Here is a 21531-nt window from a genome sequence, read left to right on the forward strand (position 1 = left end):
TTCTTTTTCTTTTTGGAATAAAAAACAAAAAAACTACAGTTTCATTTCATCCTTCGAAAAATAAAAACCTTTCCCTCACCAAATCCTCCACTTAACTAAAATTAACGTAACAATCATTCAATAAATGATTTAGGTAGACCATCCTACCCACTTCCCCAAAACATTGCCACCCTACTAAAACCGCTAATCCGAATTCCAAAAAGGGCAAAATCGGAAATGCAAAGAAAACCCCACCCCCAATAACGATTACCCACGTCGCCCCCAATCAGTAAACAACGTTCGTTGGCAAAACAAAGAGAAAGAAACTTTTTCAAACGGAGAGAAGAGAAAGAGAAAGAGAAACAGAACACTGACAACACTAATTTCAATTTTCTTTCTCTCTCCTCTTCTCCTTCTCCGGTTTCGCTTTCTCTCTCCTCGTCGATCCCAAATCCATCAAGGTTAGGGTTCCATTTCTCATCTTCTTCCTTTTCAAATCGTCATCAGCTTGATTATTGTTGTTTTAATTGTTGATTTCATTTGTTGTTTGGTTATTTAATTTAATCATTTTTTTGAACTCGGTGAATACATGATTATTATCTGAGATATACGATTCTGATCCTGTAGATCGGCATGAAGCTTTCGTTTCCTAATATTTTCGTTTTTTTTTTCAAAAAATTTGAAAGTTTTATTTTTTGAATAAATAAAAATATTTTTAGGATTTTGAGTTCTGAGGTTGAGGTGAAAATTGGGGATTCGTGGTTATATATATGCAGATTTACGTAGGGGTTGGCTTATTGATTTTGTAATAATTTTTTTTTTTTGAATTTTCGGTTCTGGGACTCAATAACATGTTTGCAGCATATTGATTTTATTATTGTTTTTCTGTGTTTGTGTTTCGATTGAACATTTTTTTCTTCATGTTATTCAACTGGTAAACTGCATGTTTTTCTAATGCTTTCTCCTTTTGTTGAGATTATTTTTTTTTCAAATGATCTTGATTTTAATGTTGTTTGGTGTAATAATGTTCTGATGGTTCGAAGAATGATATTTTATTTTATATGATCTGATAAGGGTTGTGATTTAAATGATGAACCAAAAGTACGAGGATGCTTCACTGTTTTCCGTTATTAATAACATCTTGGGCAGGATTTCTAGTGTTTGTTGATATCTTTTATGTTGTGTGTAGCGAGTGATAGGATTTCTGTGTATTGCGTCTCTGTGATTTCTAATGAGTTGTTTGATGAGTTTGATTCAGTTAGCGAACACCCACTTATTGTATAAGGTTGATATATTTTTGATGAAGGAAGGAGTTGTATATTAGTTTATGAAAAGTTCACTGGATATTATTTTTCTAACTAATTTTGCCATCTTGTTTATTTGAGGTATCACACTTGTGGTTTTTTATGTGTTCTTTTATGAATTCAACATTGAAAGAGTTTCATTCCTCTATTCTTTTGTGTGTGTGCGTGCGCGCTTTCTCTAGAATCAAGTTTTGACTACAGGAACTGGGGGTTTTCTGTGTGTGTGCTTTCTCGAGAATCAAGTTTTGACTCCAGGAACTGGGAGTTATCTGTTTATGTGCGCTTTTGCATAGGCATGCTGAATCAAAACACAATTTATATGTTCTTTCCTTGTTCAAGAGATCATGTTTTGACCCAAGATTGATTTGGCCCATTCATAGATACTTATCTGGTAATGGTGCTGGTTGTGCTAGTATAAAATTTAAGTGGCTAATATGCATAATTGGACGTTTATATGCTCAAAAAGACATATTTTAATAATTTGAGGGTTTTTTTTTTCAAAAAATTTGAAAGTTTTATTTTTTGAATAAATAAAAATATTTTGAGGATTTTGAGTTCTGAGGTTGAGGTGAAAATTAGGGATTCTTGGTTATACATGCAGATTTACGTAGGGGTTGGCTTATTGATTTTGTAATAATTTTTTTTTTGAATTTTCGGTTCTGGGACTCAATAACATGTTTGCAGTTTAACAAATTTTTTGCAAGAAAGTGACACTTATAAAGGAACGGAGGGAGTAAATGATTGTGTTATACACATGCATAAATAGCACTTACTCAATCATGTGTTGTAAAGTGTCCCATCGAGATCCGACATTTGTGATTTAAAACGGTATTTTTAAAATTATTAAATAAAATTAAAATTTGTCTATTTTACATTTCTCATAAAACCAAACCGTCATAAATATCGTGATTGCGTGATTGTCTGGAAATTCTAACCATAGAAAAGTCTAACCATAGAGAAAAGAATTAGAAAAGAGCTTCTTCAACCCAAACGCAACAAACCCTGCCGTTTCGACGTTTTAAAGCGATCAAACTGAAAAAAGGTTCTTCAAACCCTTGAATGAATGTTCTTGTTCTCTTAATTCTTCACCCTCAAAATCCACTTTTCATTTAAATTTTTCTTAATCCATTCTTATTTACTTGTTAATTTTACGGTTGTTAGCAGAGAAGATTTAATGGGTGCCGCGCAAGTGCAAAACGGCGTCGCCGCTTCTTCCTCTCCTTTGAACCAAGGAACAGCGACTGCGGCAACAACAACAGTAACACACGGCGTCGCCGCCTCTCCATCCTCCTCTTTGAACCAAGCAACAGCGACTGCAACAACAACAGCAGCAGCAGCAACAGCGTGTGAAGTGTCGAATGCGCCGAAGAAGAAGAAAATCTGCTGTGCTTGTCCAGACACGAAGAGGCTTCGGGATGAGTGCATCGTGGAGAACGGAGAAGACGCTTGTGCCAAATGGATCGAAGCTCATCGACTCTGTCTCCGATCCGAGGGATTCAATGTTTGAGAATCGGTATTTTTATTGGAATAATAAGAACTACACTTTTTTGTTGTTGTTGAAATTAGATAATAGGTCAAAATAAAATTTCAAGGGATTTAGGGTTTATCAAATTTTGCTTAAAATTCTTGATTTGTATACTGCCTCCTGTATTCAGGAAATTGTGATTTTTAGACCTAACACACCATATTCTATCAAAATGTTGGTCCATTTGATCTGATTTAACCACTGATATTCATCCTTACTCTATTACTGGTAGGTTTTGTAATCATTAGATTATTATGAACAAATAAACTCTGCACTAAACTCAATTGAAAGATTAAGAATACAGCTTAGACCTTGTGATGCATGCTGAGAAAATATTTACTGCTATAAGAACTTAATAATTATAGTTTTTATTACTAGAGGTTTGCATTTTCTAGTTTTTTTTGCTGCAGGCTTAAGAGCTGTTCTTAGGCTTGTTACCACAACTTCCTCTTTGATGGAACATTTTTTTTCTTCATGTTATTCAACTGGTAAACTGCATGTTTTTTCTAATGCTTTCTCCTTTTGTTAAGATTAATTTTTTTTCAAATGATCTTGATTTTAATGTTGTTTGGTGTAATAATGTTCTGATGGTTCGAAGAATGATATTTTATTTTATATGATCTGATAAGGGTTGTGATTTAAATGATGAACCAAAAGTACGAGGATGCTTCACTGTTTTCCGTTATTAATAACATCTTGGGCAGGTTTTCTAGTGTTTGTTGATATCTTTTATGTTGTGTGTAGTGAGTGATAGGATTTCTGTGTATTGCGTCTTTGTGATTTCTAATGAGTTGTTTGATGAGTTTGTTACAGTTAGCGAACACCCACTTATTGTATAAGGTTGATATATTTTTGATGAAGGAAGGAGTTGTATATTAGTTTATGAAAAGTTCACTGGATACAATTTTGTTAACTAATTTTGCCATCTTGTTTGTTTGAGGTATTGTAGTTGATTGATCACACTTGTGATTTTTTATGTGTTCTTTTATGAATTCAACATGAAAGTGTTTCATTCCTCTATTCTTTTGTGTTTGTGTGTGTGTGTTCTATTCTTTTGTGTTTGTGTGTGTGTGTGCCCGTTTTCTCTAGAATCAAGTTTTGACTACAGGAACTGGGGGTTATATGTGTGTGTGCTTTCTCGAGAATCAAGTTTTGACTCCAGTTATCTGTGTGTGTGCGCTTTCTCTAGAATCAAGTTTTGACTCCAGAAACTGGGAGTTATCTGTTTATGTGAGCTTTTGCATAGGCATGTTTTGACCCAAGATTGATTTGGCCCATTCATAGATACTTATCTGGTAATGGTGCTGGTTATGCTAGTATAAAATTTAAGTGGCTAATATGCATAATTGGACGTTTATATGCTCAAAAAGACATATTTTAATAATTTTGTGACCTATTTATGTTTAGATGGTTTTGTACTTAAATTTCCTTGGTGCAGAAAGTTGGAAAAGATGGACCATGACCAGACTGGATGCGAAGCAGCCCCTGAAGGTCCTATGCTGTGCGTCAACAACTGTGGATTTTTCGGAAGCGCATCTACCATGAACATGTGCTCTAAGTGCCACAAAGACATGATGCTGAAACAGGAGCAGGCAACACTTGCAGCATCTTCCATTGGGAACATTATGAATGGTTCATCAAGCAGCAGTGGAATTGAACCCGCTATTGCCGCCAATGTGGAAATCTCAGTTGATTCAGTGGAGCCCAAAACCATCTCTGCACAACCGTTAGTTGCTTCCGGCTCAGAGGAGAGTCTGGAGAAGAAGCCCAAGGATGGTCCTAAACGGTGCACCAACTGCAATAAGCGGGTTGGTTTGACAGGATTTAATTGTCGATGCGGTAACCTTTTCTGTGCTGTACATCGCTACTCAGACAAGCATGACTGTCCATTTGACTACCGCACTGCCGGACGGGATGCGATAGCCAAAGCAAACCCGGTTGTCAAAGCTGAGAAGCTTGACAAGATATAGATTTGGTGTCTTAAAAGTTTCATGTCTCGAGCTGCTGTTATGCTCTTTGTCATCATGGGATGATCCGAGTTTCCTGCATATTTTATTGATGTTGTTATTATATTTTTATATGTGATGGGGGACTTGGAGTATTATCTCTGCAGTTTGAGAGACTGCATATTTCATGTGATTGGCGAAAATATATGCCCCGGTGTTTTTTAAGTCTTTAAATCTCTGCTAGTTTGGTGGAAGATGGTGGTGTAAGCATTATAAGGCTTTTATTTTGTTCCCTATCTATATCTCTGTAATAGTACATGTCAAAATGGTATGTGCAATTGACAGTTGATTTATGAAGGATCCATAGACATGAGTAGATTGTATATTATTATGGTTTTTATGGCTATCATTGAATTTTTCTCTTGTTAACAATGTTATGGAATTGCTTGGCTCCTCTCACTATTGAGTAAAGAAGTTATTGTTGCTGATTTCAAAAGCAAAATTGAGGAAGTGAGACGCAGGGGGTAAACCGAGCTTTTCAATAGTATAGTAGTCACTTTTCTCAATTTATATGAAAAAAGTGGAGACTTTTTTGAAAATAACTTATATTGCTTCAATTATGTATTTTAAAAATATTTCTAAATTTTTTAAAATTTCAAGATATCTCTTATAAATAGTTAATGTAAAGTCTGAATTATATATTCATTCCCTCCTTATTTTAATACCAGTCAAGTGGCTTAAAAGAGAGTTGAATTTATGGTAAGCGTGTAAATATATACTAACAAATGTGTTTTTGGATCAATTTTATAGTGCAGTAGTAGTACTTTAGAAAGTTAAGGGTTACAAGGAATTAGAGGTTGCGAGTAAAGAACTAATAATCAAAATCATGGAAAACAAACCAACATCCATTGCTAATAGTACTCAAAGAAACAGATAAACACAAGTTTATGCCTTAAGAACATAATAAATTTTATATCAAACTTCACTTATTCTTACACTTTTGAAAATGAAAAACATCATTCTCTATAAATTCAAATCAGCTCTTATCTTTAATCTATATTGAACATTTTTTTCCAATAAAATACCACATAAGCCATTACAGATAATCACTTCTACCTCAATGCTTTAGAATCAGACAGAAAAAGAGCTAGACTCAGCCTCAAGATATTTGCAAATCCTCTCCATAACATCCCTACTCTTAGCACTATTCTGAAGAAACCTATCAGCACAACGCTGCTCAACTTTCTCCGCCATAGACGCCAAAGCCGATAACGGCTTAATCCGAATCCGAGTTTCCTGCTTACAAACAGTCCATCCATTCAGATTATCCGGATGCGGATCATACCGAGTATTCTCTTCCACTTCAATGAACTTCTCCATACTAATATTCCTATAACTAAGCATCATCGAACGCGATTTCGCATCGACGACAGTTGATTCAACACAGTGACAAATATCTTCACCGATAATTCTCCGCACTAGCCACGGACAACGGACGGTTATAGCGCGCGTCGCGTAAAGCTTCCCGGAGGATGAATCGAGGCTTGTGCTCAATGTGTTGACATCTAGAATATGCGATAAAACGCTTTTATTTTCTGGATCGGTGAATTTTCGCCATGATGCTGATGTTACTCGTTCCCATGGATGCTTATAAACGTGTTCTTGTTTGTAAGCTTTCACCATTGTTATGCCGATAAATTGATTAACCTAATGGAAGATAATTTGACTCAGATTTTGAATTAACGGTTGAAATAAAGGATTTGTGAGAGATTAAAGAGATGATTCGATTGGATCGAGCATAATCGGATGGAATGAAAGCGTACCGGATATGAAATTAAGAACGTGCTGAGTATTGAGCTGGTGGTGGCCGGCTGGCCCAAAGAGGAGGTCGGTTGTTTTTGTGATACCGCTTTCTACTGCATCTCTCGCCGCCGCAGATTTTCTAGTTGTTTGTTTGGTTAAGACAAGTAGTGAGAGGAAATCAAGGTAAGGTAAGGAAAAGAAAAGTTTTCTTTTGCAAGAAAAGAAAAGATTTAATAGAATTTTTATAATTTAATATATAAAAGTGGTGATCAATTTATTTCAAAAATATTTTATTTTAGTACTCCAAATCATAACCATTTAATAGAATCTAATTTAATGGTTAATTGAATAAAAAAATTAATTTAACAATTATATTAGATTCAACTCAAAGATTATGATTTAAAATAAATTAACTTTTTTTTATATCCAATACTAGAGATGCTCAATTGTCATCTATTGTGTCGATTACAGGCCAAATATAGGAGAGATTCAATTGTCACATATTGTATTTAAATTTGAGTAGAAAAAATGTGTGATTATATTTATAATTTATTTTATCCCTTTATTCATTGTCTGACTTAGCGTTGTGCTAACCTTTCAGGTCCATCCCGCACAATTGTATTTGAGTAGCTTGTACCACCGCATCAAGAATCTGCATCAACAATTCTAGTTCCGCCACGGAACAATGATGCCATTTGTGGGAATCGGCTTCTGATTCATATAAATTTTCACAATTAGACCTATTCCAATTCGATCAGATCTCTAACGATTCGATCAGATCTCTCACGATTCGATCAGATCTCTTCCAATTAAAATCACAAGTGTTTTGATAAAAATGCTAAGATGAAAGTTGTAGAGCTACGTGTTTGCAATTATAGTCACCTGTAGATGATCTTAGTAGCAAATGATTTTTTGGTGGTTTTAATGTTGACAACACCTAATGTCAAGTGGCGTTTAGTGGAGTCTTTGACCTCTGATGATGATATATATCAAATAAATTATATCAAGACTCACCGGATAAAAGAAGTCAAATCTAAAATAAAGTGCTGAATTAATGGTGAATCTAACAAGACATCTTGAAACTTCAAGGGTGTGAATGAGACAAGTGTGAAAGTTCACTTAATTTTGTATCTGAGTGATCAATAATGTATTGTTAAAGTATAAGAGTATCTCCTAAGATACTAAAGAAATACTCACATAAAAATAAATTTGAAGCCTCCATGCTTTTACAAAATTACTTTAAAACGTTTTACGCAAGTAACTAGTTGGTTATTATCTTGAATAAATCTTTAGGAGTGTTATTCACAATATGGTTAATCGGTTAGTACACTAAGGTTAATTGATTATCTTTTGTGTAACTTCTCCTAATCGCTTAAGAGCTTATAATCAATTAGTGACGAAAAATTTGAAAACCTCTCATATTTGATCTACATAATCAGTTAGACATAACACATAATCAATTATGAGCATTAAAAAATCAATGGACCATTTTCCTTTTTGAGATATATTATTTCCTATATAAATGAGGTTTCTCTTTATTTCAAATCACACCAAAATTTGTATTATTTTTTGAGCATTAAAAAATTCCACGAACTGTTTTTTCTTCTTCTTCTTATATTCTCTCTTCTATCCTTTTTATATTTTGGTGAAAAATATTTCTCAGAGTTTTCAGTTATATTCCTATTTGTGTTTAAGTGTTCTTCAATGATTATTTTATATGAAGTCTTTAGTTTTTGTGATTATTATGATAAAATCTCTATTTTATTATTTTGAGATTGTCCTAATAAATTATCTGTTTGATTCTTAAAATTAATTGATAAAATTTCTACTTGGTTCATTAGCTTACGTGTGTCAAAAGCTCTCTTTGAAGGGTTTTTAATATAAAGAATTAATTGGCCAACATATACCATATGGTATAAGGATGCAACTTTTAGTTTGATAATGTCAACTACTCACAAAGGTGCTTCATAAATAGTTGATTTAGCAAAGATGCTTAAAAAATAGTTGATTTAGCAAAGGTTCATTTAAAAGTGAAATTTTTTATATAACATACATTGTGAATTTCTAACAAGTGCTTGATGAAACACCTATAATAAAAGAAACTATAACAATTATTGATCTTGAAAAAGATGTTCGTGAAGAACATGGTTTGTTTATAGAGACACCTATAATAAAAGGATCTATTTTTCCTAAACCGGTAAAGACTATCACGGTCTTTGTCGAATCTACTCAATCATAAAAACTTTTATGTATCATCTGAAACTTCAAAACTCAATCAAACTTGCATGCAACAATCTTTAGACACCTGAAGGATAAAACAACTAATTCAAGGGATATCGATCAATATTCAAATCGTATTACCTTCATATTCTACCTCTGCTAACATCCTAACCACAAGTAAAGCTGGCATAAGGGGTTTCCATAACGATTTTATAACAATGGTTAATGATACGAGGAAATAAACTCTCACTTTTTCACCCTTCTAGAGTTAAAGAGAAATAGGACTCCCTCAGAACATGGGTTGAAGATTGGCTCAAGACTAATAAAGCTACTAGAAAGGTATATAATGGAGATAATGTTAGAGAAACTGTTAAATCTCTCTTCATCTATCTTATCTCCTTGGCAAAGCAATGCAAGATGGTCAAGACAAAAAGTCATAAAGCAACTACCACAACCTGCTGCTCTATGCCCACACACATGATTTCATAAGGTTCAAGGGTATTTGAAATTCCCATCAAAGAGCTTACATTTGCATAGTACACCATGTGCTTGCAGGTATAATAAAAAATCTTATGAATCATAAGACTTAAGAAGCAAATACATCGTCTCGATGATGTCATTATTTTGATGATGATAACATTTGAAATAGTAATAATATTTGAATTAGTTTTGATGATAACAATGTGTAACACCTCAAAATTTGCCCTCCTCTCTTGGAACTAGCTTAAACATATTGCATTGCATTTTTTAGGTCATTAGGCATTGCATATTGCATATCATGTGGAAATATTGTGCAAGTCATCTTCCTAAGTCTTGATCAGAAGATAAAGAGGTTGATGTATTCAAGCTTGAGGGTTTATGGACTGGTCACTAACCATCTGAGGGTTGTGTTCCAAATTAGGGTTTCATGATTCAAGGAGATTGATCATCATCTTGGTTGAAATGGTAAATCATCATCATCATGGTTTTGTCATCACCAGGAGATTCATCATGTCTGATCAGATACCTTGAGATTAGGGTTTTGACCTCTGGTCAACCCTAATCAGTTGTATTGGGCCAATCAGGGCTTGGCAAGGAGATGAGGTTTTCAATAGATATGGGGATCATTTTATGATTATATTGAGCTTATGGAAGCTAGGGTTTCATCATTGAGCTATTTCATCAGGAGTTTGGGGCTCAACTTGATCAGTGCATAGCCAAATTCATCTATCAGTCAGAAAAGTCAACTGTGGTCAACTGTGCCTGAAATGATGGATTTGGAGGTGGGAGAGGGTTAGATACACTTCATTCATGTCTAAACAAGTTTCATTTGACATTTCAAACATCAAGAATGAAGAAAATAAAGTCAGATGGAAACTTTCCAAAAGTAGAAAGTGACCTGTAATTCAAAACTGCCAAAAATGGAAAGTTTTGCTCCTCAAAATTACATGTCCAAAAATGCTTCAAATGAAATTTTGTCCAACATGAAAGTTGTAGATCTTTCTCTCACATTTCCAAAAAGTCCAAGAACATGAATTTCTCATGTGTGGTTGGCAAGTTATGAATTGATCATTGTCCAAAAAAGTTGATTTTCAAAGTGGCATAACTCTTGAACCATTTGGCCAAATTGAGTGAGGTTTCTTTGAGCAAACTCCATTTGACATGTACTATCATGATCCATCATCACATTTCATCAAAAATCATCACATAAAAAGTCCATTTTTCAAGTGGACTTAATTTAAAAAAGGGAGGGAAAAAGGTGTTTTTGAGAAATATTCATTATTTTCACTCCATTCCTTTTGCACTAGCTCACAAATGCCATTTGAAATTTGCTGCAACAAAGAAATTCCACTGTTATATTGGTTTGGCACAAGTGAGGTGAAATGACCAAATTGGCATTTAGCATGAAAATGCATTTTCACTAATCCATTTCATTAGCACTAATCTTGATTAGAAACATCATTAACATAACATATAAAAGGATAATTGTAACTGTTTTCATCAGAATCATAACAGAATTTCATTCTAGATCTGAAAATCTCAAAAACCTCTTCACTTTCTCTCTCACTTTTTTTCCAAAAATTTGCATAAACCTTGCATTGATCTTCATCCATTCATCATCTATATGCATTATTGAAGCTAATTGAAGCAAGGATTCATCATTTCCAAGCCAAATTTTGGACTGTTAAAGTGAGGTGCAACAATGGCAATTCAAGATTTCATCAAGATCGTGCACAATTAACATCCAAGACTTGCTTCATTCATCAACTCAAGCATCATAGAAGATCTGTTTTGGCATTACAAGGTGGAAAACGCACGAATTCACAACTGCACATCATTGAAGGTGATTTTTCGACCTCAATAATTCTTGAATTTGTTTGATGCTTTAGATAGATCTTTGGATGTAGAGAATTCTGCAATTTGAACCACTAAATTTGGTTGAGAAACAAGGAAGTTATGATGATTTGAAGTTTTGTGCACAAACATGTTTGCATTCGAATTTTTTAAATCATGAGGAATTAGGCTTAAATAATTATGGATTCATGATGTACGTTGAAAGACCTTTCCGTTGATATAAAGTTTGTCCAATTTGGTGGAGATTTGTTCTTGGACCTATGAATGTATGAAGAACATGATGAACCTTTGAAATTTTTTCCAGATTTGGCTGTTTGATCTTCATTTCGCGTGTTTTACATGCTGATTGGTGTTAGTCACACTGTAGCGCGGCCTCCTTGGCCTAACGGTTAGTGAGAACGCCTGTGACCACTACGTCCAAGGTTCGATACCTGGAGCACGCGTTTCTTTTATTTATTTTCACTTACTATTGGCCAAAACGACGTAGTTTTGTAGCGCGCATGGAACACGCTTCGATTCCTTGCCACGCCAAGTCCACATATTGCCTTGCCATTTATTTTCATATGTTATCCATGTTTCACATGCTTCATTTCACTGTTTTTTTATTTTTTCCTTACATTCAAAAATTCATATCTCCATAACCATAAATCCAATTGATGTGAAATTCTTTGCACCATGATCCTTGCCCTGTCTAGTACTGTTTGGTGATTTTTGTGGAAATTGTGCACGTGTAAATTTTGGCATGGCCTAGGGTTTGTATGAACATATGTTTCCTTGCACATTGCTTGGTGTTTTGATCATGAAATGATGATGCTTAATTATAAATTCTTGAAATTTTGCATGCTTATTCTAGACATCTGGAGGAGCATTTTGATATATGGTTTGTAATTTTTGAGTTCCTGGATTGAGAGATATGGCCTAATCATTAGAGGTGTGACAATTTGTGTCACACCATTTCATGTCCAACTTAGGGATTTTTGTTGCCATGCCATGTGAACTTGAAATGAGCTGAAATTTTGCATGTTGTATCTTATGGATGTTAAGATCATTTATGAATTTTTGTGGATTTTTTGGATGCATTTCCAATTTGATTGAGAATTTCCTTTCTGTTTGACTAAATGTGGACCTTTTGAGAGTCATGATTTTATATGTTTTGTGAAATTCTTGATATGTATTGGATGGACTTGAAATTTTGTGGAGTGATTCTAGACACCTTAAAGTTTGCCATGGTTTTGGTTTGGTGCATTTATCATGTTCCTACACTGTTTTATGCTTACTTGAAGTTGATACATGAAATTGTGCCTTGTTTGGACTTGTTTGAACTTGACTGGACTTGATGAATTTAATTGACTTGCTTCCCATTGTCCAATTGACTTGAAATTTGGTGTGGTTGACATATTATGAATGCTGTTTAGCCATGAATTATTTGGGGATATATTGATTTGTTTTGGATTGGATTTGGATTGATGCATTCTGTTTGGTCCAATGAGCTTTGAAATGACATGTTTTGCCTTAAATGCTTCATGAAATGAAAATGGTGAATGATATGAGCATGAGACCACTTGGATTTGTTTCTAAATTTATTGAACTTGATTTTGGATAATTTTCATGTTCTGTTTAGAAATATTTCTCCCTCTTGGACCCAAGGCTTTGTCCTAGGGTTTTGCTTCTCATGTTTGAGTTGTTTTTCAGGACAAAAGGCATATGGCATGGAGGAATTAATTCACTTGGTTTGAGTTGCTCATGTGAATGATGTTGGTTAACATTAATTTTGTTTTGTAGGTGATTGCTAAGTCATTTGTGTTGAGCATTGGCTTGTGCTTTGCTTGATGCATTGCTTGTGTACAGTTAACTGTTAACTTGTCTGTCTGTTTAACTGTTTGAGTTGTGTACTTATCATGTTAGATTGATTTCAGGTACCTTAGTTGCTATAGTTCATTGTGAATTTGCTTTGTGCTGTTGCTTCGTTGATTAACCAATTGAGGTATAGCATCACTAACTCCATGTAGTCTGGAAGACCTGGTCTGTTACTTGGCCAGGCACCTGTCTGAAGTCCTCCTTAAGAGGCAATGCTTGTGATTGTTTATATTTGTGCCAAGCAGGAAAAGACCTTTGTTAAGGCAATTGACAGATAAAAGAGATGTGCAATCCATCTCCTGTTAGTCAATGTGTCATCCCTTTGCTCACATTACATGTTGATGCATTGGGGTACTAACCCAAGATCTTGTACAGTTGTACAGTTGAGTCAGAGTCATAAGTGTAGAAGGGTTCCCACTTTCTAGACCCACACTTCTTTTGTCTGAAGCTCTCCCTGGCCAGGGATAAGAGCTGTGAGGTCTCATCCTCACTCACCTTTCATCTGCTTCACCCTAACTCTCAATGTTAGGGTTAAGAGCAAATCATCACCCATCACAGTTGGCTTGCTTTTGCAGCCTAACCCTTGTGTGAGCCCACTTTGTCTGTATATAGTGTGTGCTAATTGTGAATGTTTTCTTTGTTTTGCTTGTGCTTGTATGCCTTGCTTTGCCTGTTTAGGATTAGCCTGCTGCCTGTGCAGGTAGATAGAAAACTCAACCTAGGACCATTGTGGAATACATGATAACTATTAGGCTCGAGTCAGTCTCCCTTTTAGTTTGTCATTTCCCAGTCTCTGGTTAGGAGAAAGTTTCTCCCCTGTTAAGGGGAACTACGTTGCCCTGATCCTCATACCAGATGAGGTACGTAGGCAGGAGGTCGTGCGAGATCTCTCCGGGCAAACCTTTTCTTTTTTGCGTGTGTTTGTTGGACAGTTGCTAGGCTCGAGTTCCCGACTCCTTAGTAACTTGTTGTTTGTTTGTTTTTGTGTGCGTGCTTGATAGTTATAGGCTCGAGTTCCCGACTCCCTATTAACTTGTTTGGTTGTTGTGTGCTTGGAAGATGATATAAGTCCAACAATTGGCATTCGGGTTCCAGTGTGGGTTTGTTTGGTTCGGGCGCTGATGTAAGTCCAGCAATTGGCATTCGGGTCCCATGTTTGCCACTTTTTGTGTGGAGTCTGACGTAAGTCCAGCGATTGGCAGTCGGTTTCCCGTGTGTGTTTCATTTTGTTTGGCGTGCGTGAGCCGAACTACGGTAGCTCTGATTCTCATTCCATATGAGATACGTAGGCATAGGATGCGATATCCTATCGAGCACGTTTCCCCTTTGTCCCGAACTATGTTGACTCTGATGTTTGTTTCTGACAAACTACGTAGGACCAGGATGCGATATCCTGCCGAGTTACCTTCCTCCGTCTTCCACCTGTTCTGTTAGTATGTGTGTGTGTGTATTCTTTGAGCAGTTTGTTTTAGCAACCTTTTCTTTCTTTTAGAGCGTGGATCCCGTCGAGTACGACGGGCGTGAGGGGTGCTAATACCTTCCCCTTGCGTAACCGAATCCCGTACCCATTCTCTTTGGTCGCGAGACCATGTCTTTTCCAGGTTTACTCTGAGCGTTTCCTTTCCCTCTTTGGGATAAATAACGCACGGTGGCGGCTCTGTGTTGTTTTTGTTTCAACCCGCCGGTTGTTTTTCGCGGATGCGACACAATGCATGAAGTCAAACAATTTCTAAAGCTAGTTTAAACGGTCAAAGACACACAAGGTGGTTAGTTAACCTATTCCTCCGAATCAAGATAGAGAATTAGGCTTTATGATCACCAATGATATTTTTTAATCCTAATTTATTTTCAAATCCAAGTTTTTCTGAAACACATAATTCACCCCATCTTATGTGTGAAGTAACATATTGTTAGTTGGAATTTCGATGCTAAGAAGGATTTAAGATGTCAAAGAAAAGTTGAAGGAAATATTTGGAGAAGATAAGTCGAGTTCGACTAAGAAAATCTTGATGAGATTTCGACTAGATTTGACGAAGAGGTTTTTCATTTCTACTGGGTGATATCATTCTAGGACTTAGAATATTTTTGACCTTGTATGATAATGACTTCGACAAAATAATTTGAAATAAGGTTGATTAACTATTTTTTAGCCTTATCCGTTTCTTGAAGGACACGTGGAAGCTTGTGAAGGGAGAAACTCATGCAGGCGAGAATGTGTCATTCTCTGGAGAGAGGACCGTTTGTTACTGTTATTGTCGATTTAGTATAAATAGGGGTCCTCGTATTAGGATTCGGTGTGTTCAATTTGTAAGACCCCAATTTTGACCCCTAAGATCCCTTAAGCCATCTCATAGCTTTGCATTGGCATTGGGATCACACCTTGATATTCTTATCACCTATCATTAACCGGGTTTGTATTGGGAGAGATCACCAAGCATATTTAATTGTATCATACTTTATTTTTTTTGTTTACTAACCAAAATACAAAAAATATGTCTAGTGTAGCTTTGTTTCTTTTGTAGGTAATGTGTGTGTCCATCTGTGCCTCACCAAGCCCACAACTAGGGTTTGAGACCCTCAATGCAAGAGATCAAGCAAGAAAATGTCTACATTGGTTCTAAACATCATATATGGATCCCCATGTGCTTTATTTGTCATTTTGATCAAGAATTCTTCAAGAGTTTGAAGCTTGTTTGTCAAGGAAGCCCTATTTCATCTAGGCATCTTGTGTGCATTCCTCAATAAGTTTCTTCAACATTTGATCAAAGATATCAAGGAATACTTTATTTTCCATCATCATAAGCATATATGATCCTCCATGAGCCTTTAAGAGCAAATAAACTTCAAGTTTGCAAGTTGATTCAAGGAAGTTGACCAGAGAAGTCAACTCGTCAAATCTAGGGTTTCCTAGACCCTATCTCCTACAATTTTTATCATATGAAAATGATTCCAAGATAAAAGTTACTCTTTATGATATTCTAAACATCTTTCATGTTGGCCTCAAGAGCTAAATTTCTTGGAAAGTCATTTTGTATGGTGAAAGATTATAAGTCATTTTGTTTGTGCCCTAGATAGAATGTCAACTTCTAAGAACCATAACTTCCTCAATTTTTATGATATGAATATGATCTAAGTTTCACAATTAATTTCAAGATGTATTATTCAACTTTTCTTCTTTGAGAAAGATCATATTCTACTTGAAAGGTCATGTACCACGAGGAAACATTATATGTCCATCTTGGTCCTCATCGTTGAACAAGCAAAATTCCTCAACTTCTAAAATTCATAACTCCATAATCCAAACTCCAAATGCTACCAAAGTTATGGTCAAATTGAATATAATTTAAAGGTATACAACTTTGTAGCAGGAACAAAATTCATTCGAACCTCACATTAAAAGTTATTTTGGGTGGAAAGAGAGGTCATTTGACTTATAACTTTGAAAAATTTCTAAGTATGTTTGATTCTCCCAACTTCAAGACCAACTTTCTCCATGTTCTAAGCTTCAAATGGAAAAAGTCCAAGCATTAAAGTTGTTCCTCATGATGATATATTTCCAAAGAGTCTAAGATCACTTCATTTGGATGAAGAATGAGGCACTTGTGCATGAGTTCTTTCCATGGCTTAATTTGACAAGTTTTGAACTCCAACTTGGTACAAATTTGCATGGCCTCATGAGATGACTTCAGTAGCTTTCTTGCACAAATTGGAGTGGATTCCAATCATTGTTTGGGCCTGGATATGCACCCATGCGTCCATGCACCAAAGGTTACTCATTTTTTATTCAAATTTGGAAAGGTGTGGAAAGCATTGCCTTGACCTATAAATTGAAGTGCATTGGCTGAGAATGAAAGAGGACCTTCCCCCGACTTTGCTAGCCAACTCCATAACCTCAGAACAAAGAATAATTTGAATATTTCATTTGAAATCGTATTTTTGTTCAACTCAAGATTGTGAACAAAAACTCCAAGGATTCATTGTCATTTTCATTCCATTAAGCTTATGCAAGCAAGAGGAAGAGAAAGCACTAGCAATTGCATCAAGATTCAAGCTCAAAAGCTTCTGAATGAAGGTGATTTTTCTCAATTTTCATCTCTTCGATTCTCCCTCAATATTCTAGATCTGGACTCAATTTTGTGATGGTTGAAGTCCTACCAATGTAGGCAATGTTCCTGAGTTATTTTGAGCTTGAATTGAAGCAACTCAGGTTGAACACCTTGATTTTCATCTCCATTTTTCTAACTATAGAGTGAGAGATGGGAAAAATGGAGGTGATATTCGTGATCCTTGCAATTTTCTCTTTAAAATTGTATATGATCCATCAATTTATGGAAGTTTTTGATCTTGCCAGTCCGGTGAGTCTTACAGGAGAAGATGACCAGAGCTAGGGTTCTGGTGATATTGTGGCAACTCCCTCACCCTTGGATCTCACTTCCATGTTCTAATATTGACCATTGTCTCTAATTACCAAGCATGTACATGCATTGACTTTTAACAGGTGAAACGCGCGGTTGTGGCCATCAGATCTGCCACCTTAATTAATGAGGGAGATCTGATGGCCCATGTTTTTCTGTTTTATTTTTAATTTTCTAAAATGATTTTCAAATAGCATTTTCTTCCAAAATTCATTATAAATTCATTTTTGATCCAAAAATTATGAGACCAACACGAAAAATTAATTTTTGGATTGAGTTTGATGTTTTTGGTGATTTTGTGATTTTTAACTTGTTTTAATTAGTTCTTAATTACTTCTGACTTTTGAAAAATGTCAAAAAAATTAGTCAATGGTCCTTTGACCTTGTTTGACCTATGATAAATCCCTTGGCCATTTATGTGGTGTTTTGAAGGGGTTTTAGGTTTTTGGTCTTTAAAAATTTATTTTCTTATTTTTTAAAATTGTTTAAAATTGGTTTATTTGATTTAATGCTTTGGTGAGCTTTTGTTTTGACTTTGAGTTGACCTTACTTCTGTTTGGCCTTGATCTTGGTTGAATTGGACTTTGACTTGGTCAATACCATTGGATTTAGGGGGTTGATGAAGTTTGAATTTCATCCCTCAAGATGAATGAATGGTATTGATTAAGTGAGGTTCATCCCTTGACCAATTTGGGATCCTCTTCTCTTCCTCTCTTCATCTTTATCTCATTTCTTTTCCAATCACTTCTTAGCCAATGACTTCTTATGGATCAATAGCTAGTTTATTCATCAATGACCTTGTGTCAGATGAATCAACATGAGCTTGATTGAGATAAGAAAATCCCCTCTTATCCTTGTGTGTGGTATGCTTTAGGAGCTTGGTCTTGATACCTTGTCTCTAGCATGCATTAACACAAAAATTATTATTAACTAGCCTCAGATAGTTGTGACTTCTACATAAGTCCAATTACGATTGCTTAACATAACGCTAAATTTATCCCAAAGGTAATAGCATTTTTGTAAGTGAGATTGCAAGTCTCCTATTCCTCATGGTATTGTGTGAAAATTTTGCTCCTTTTCTATTTGTGAGAGCTAGTGGCATACTTGTTGATTTTATCCAAGTTGGAGCCCTTCTCATTTATTATATTTTTGTGTTTTACAAGACCTTCGGTCTTATGCCTACGTACCAACATATAAATGAGGGATCATGATCAGTCACCATTTTCACTATATTTTCGTTGCTTATCTGACAAGAAACCAAAGATTTTGAGACACTGTGTATGCATTATGGTACCTTTAAAGTTAATTTTCATTCCCGTAAGTTATTTAAGCAATTTTATTAATTGTCAGTTTTATTTTATATTTTCATGATTTTATGCGTAGAATGTCTGTGTTTTTGTCCAACATGTCCAGGTGGAAGAACCGAGGAACTTAGAGCGAGACAACACGGAATCCCGACAAGCAAAGGAATGGAAAAATCCCGATACAGGAGGCCTGACATGGCCACCCGTGTCACCTGACACGGGCCGTGTCAGGCAGAAGGAGAATGAAGCAAAAAACAGTAGCCTGACACGGTCGGCCGTGTCAGCTGACACGACCCATGTTAGGCCTTATTCCATACCGTGTCAAGCCTCATAGTGAAGCAGTGAGCTGACACGGCCACCAGAGTCAGCTGACACGGCCACCAGAGTCAGCTGACACGGCCACCATTGTCAGTTGACATGGGTCGTGTCAACCCAAGCCCAAAATTTTCCCTTTTCATCGGGCTTTTGATTATCGGGCTTGCAGAGAGATTTTTGGACATGTCCATCTATTGCTTAGAATTTTCACTATATAAGAGAACCTTCTACCAAAGAAAAGATCATATTGGAAGATGGCAAAATACAGTATTGTGAAGCAATCAAGTATTACAGAGAACGAGGAGTTTGGAGAGCTAAAGGTTTTCATGAGCGGGAGCAATTGAAGATCAAAGTCATCCAATTACTTGTAATGTGTAATTTTTATCTTGCATTTGTTTTAAACAATATGAGTAGATGTCCCTGATTTAGAATTGTAACGAATTTGAGTTTACATTTGCATTTATAATATTATTTTTACGGTAACCTTTTGATGTGTTTATTGCTTTCTCTTTCGGACCAATCGAGATTGATTTATGGTTACCAATTAGGCTGGACCCCCATTGATAAGGTTTTCATAAGGTTACTCTATAGTAGATATCACCTAGGACTAGGGATACCCTATATGAACCAGAGTATTCTTGATATTATAAAGCTTAACTTCACCTTAATTTGCTATGGACATAGAAATTAGAGTAAATTGATTAAAGGTTTTCTCACCAAGGACTTGGGAGAAAATACCCTTGAGAACTGGTAGTAATTGATATTTGTTGATGCAATAGTGACTCGGAGTTGTTACAGGGATAAATCATACACCTTCCATGGTATTGTTCCTCTTACCTTACAGACCCTTATTTTCATCCTTATTTGCCTTTGCCTTTATTTTTATAATTTTGAATCTAAAAACCCAAATCATACTTTTTGTTTAATTGAATGATAATTTGAACTCGATATTAACGTGCAGTCCTGAGATCGACATTCGGGGAATTTACCCGTTATTACTATAATAGGCAAAATAGTACACTTGCTATTTTTCCGATAAAGTTTTTGGCGCCGTTGCCGGGGATTGCCAAAATATAGAGTTTAATTTTTAGTTCAATTAAAATTTTGTTGCTCTGCAACAAAATTATTTTTCTGTCATTTATATAATTTAATTAACTAATCTGTGTATGCGAGGAGAGCCTTCAGTAGAATTTCTTTTTGACACAGAAATCGAGAGAACCTTTCACCGGAGACGCAGAAACGCTAGCTTAGATTCCAAAGAAGAAGTTCCCTCCGATCACTCAGATTCAGATAAAGAAACTATGCTGAAATTCCTCCAGTTCCACCGCTTCCACCTCCGGAAAGACTCCTAGGTGACTATGGAGGTGCAAATGCGCCAGGTGGTTGATTAACCATTGTCAAACAACCGGTGAATGTGACGAACTTTGAACTGCATCCTAGCACAATCAATCAACTTGAGAGAAAATCTTTCATCGGAAAGGTTAATGAAGATGCCAACAAGCACCTACAGAGATTCCTGACCATGAGTACCACTTTGAAAATTGATGGTCATACTGATGAAGCAAAAAAGTTACGAATGTTCCCATTCACCTTATCTAAAGAGGAGAAAGAGTGGTTCTACTCTCTTCCAGCTGGCAGTATTACATCATGGGAAGAGATGGAAACAACTTTCTTAAATGAGTATTTTCCCGCATCAGTATTTCTGAGAAAAAGGTATGAAATCTTGAACTTCAAACAAAAAGATGGCGAGTCTGTGGGAGATACCTACAAAAGATTCAAAAGAGTCCTGGTAGCATACCCAACTCATAATATGGATCAGACGAAACAAATGCATATGTTTGTGAATGGGCTGAAAATAAAGACAAAACAGTTAATTGATACAGCAGCCGGTGGCTCAACAAATTTCTCAACAGCCACCGGTATTAAAAGGATCATTGAAGCGATAGCCGCAAATGAGCATCTGGAATTATATGATAGGTGTACAAGCAAACCTGAAGGAGTCATTGACTTGAAAGTAGAAGCAAATAAAATTCGTTTGGAAGATACGGTCGCTGCTGAAGTAGAGAAGAAATTGAAAGCAATGAATATAAGTATTCAACAGGTAGCTCAAATTCAACCTGCTTAGACCATCACGTGTGAAATCTATAATGGGCCTCCCTGTCGCATCCGCGAAAAACAATCGGCGGGCTAAAACAAAAACACAAACAGAGCCGCCACTGCGCGTTATTTATCCCAAGATAGGGAAAGGAAACGCTCAGAGAAACCTGGAAAGGAAATGGTCTTGCGACCAAAGAGAAAGGGTAAGGGAGTCGGTTACGCAAGGGGAAGGTATTAGCACCCCTCACGTCCGTCGTACTCGACGGGATCCACGTTCTAAGGAAAGAAAAGGTTGCTAAACATCACACACACACAGGGGAACGCAGGTGGGGTTGAGAGAAGGGAGCTCGATAGGACATCGCATCCTATGCCTACATATCTCGTCTGGAACGAGAATCAGAGCCACTGTAGTTCGGCTTACGCACGCCAAAC

General features: G+C 36.0%; 2 protein-coding genes across 2 annotated transcripts; one reads left to right on the top strand and one right to left on the bottom strand.

The window, feature by feature from the left end:
• The first annotated feature begins 127 nt into the window (after positions 1-127).
• LOC127087235 (zinc finger A20 and AN1 domain-containing stress-associated protein 8) lies at positions 128-5142 on the top strand. The gene is made up of 2 exons (XM_051028097.1): positions 128-440; positions 4247-5142. The coding sequence occupies exon 2, from the start codon at positions 4260-4262 to the stop codon at positions 4776-4778; it is 519 nt and encodes a 172-aa protein (XP_050884054.1). The 5' UTR covers positions 128-440; positions 4247-4259; the 3' UTR covers positions 4779-5142.
• Positions 5143-5698: 556 nt separating this feature from the next.
• Positions 5699-6795, bottom strand: LOC127087234 (uncharacterized). The gene is made up of 2 exons (XM_051028096.1): positions 6578-6795; positions 5699-6461 (listed from the first exon to the last, which is right to left on the bottom strand). Exon 2 carries the CDS (start codon positions 6435-6437, stop codon positions 5886-5888), a length of 552 nt encoding a protein of 183 aa, XP_050884053.1. The 5' UTR covers positions 6438-6461; positions 6578-6795; the 3' UTR covers positions 5699-5885.
• Positions 6796-21531: the final 14736 nt, after the last annotated feature.

This window comes from Lathyrus oleraceus, chromosome 5 (assembly GCF_024323335.1).
Source record: "Lathyrus oleraceus cultivar Zhongwan6 chromosome 5, CAAS_Psat_ZW6_1.0, whole genome shotgun sequence".
In the NCBI taxonomy this organism is placed as follows: Eukaryota; Viridiplantae; Streptophyta; class Magnoliopsida; order Fabales; family Fabaceae; genus Lathyrus; species Lathyrus oleraceus.

What these genes read in the sequence shown, in the direction of transcription:
- LOC127087235 (XM_051028097.1), top strand. Translation starts at nt 4,260, where the DNA reads ATGGACCATGACCAGACTGGATGCGAAGCAGCCCCTGAAGGTCCTATG.
- LOC127087234 (XM_051028096.1), bottom strand. Translation starts at nt 6,437, where the DNA reads ATGGTGAAAGCTTACAAACAAGAACACGTTTATAAGCATCCATGGGAA.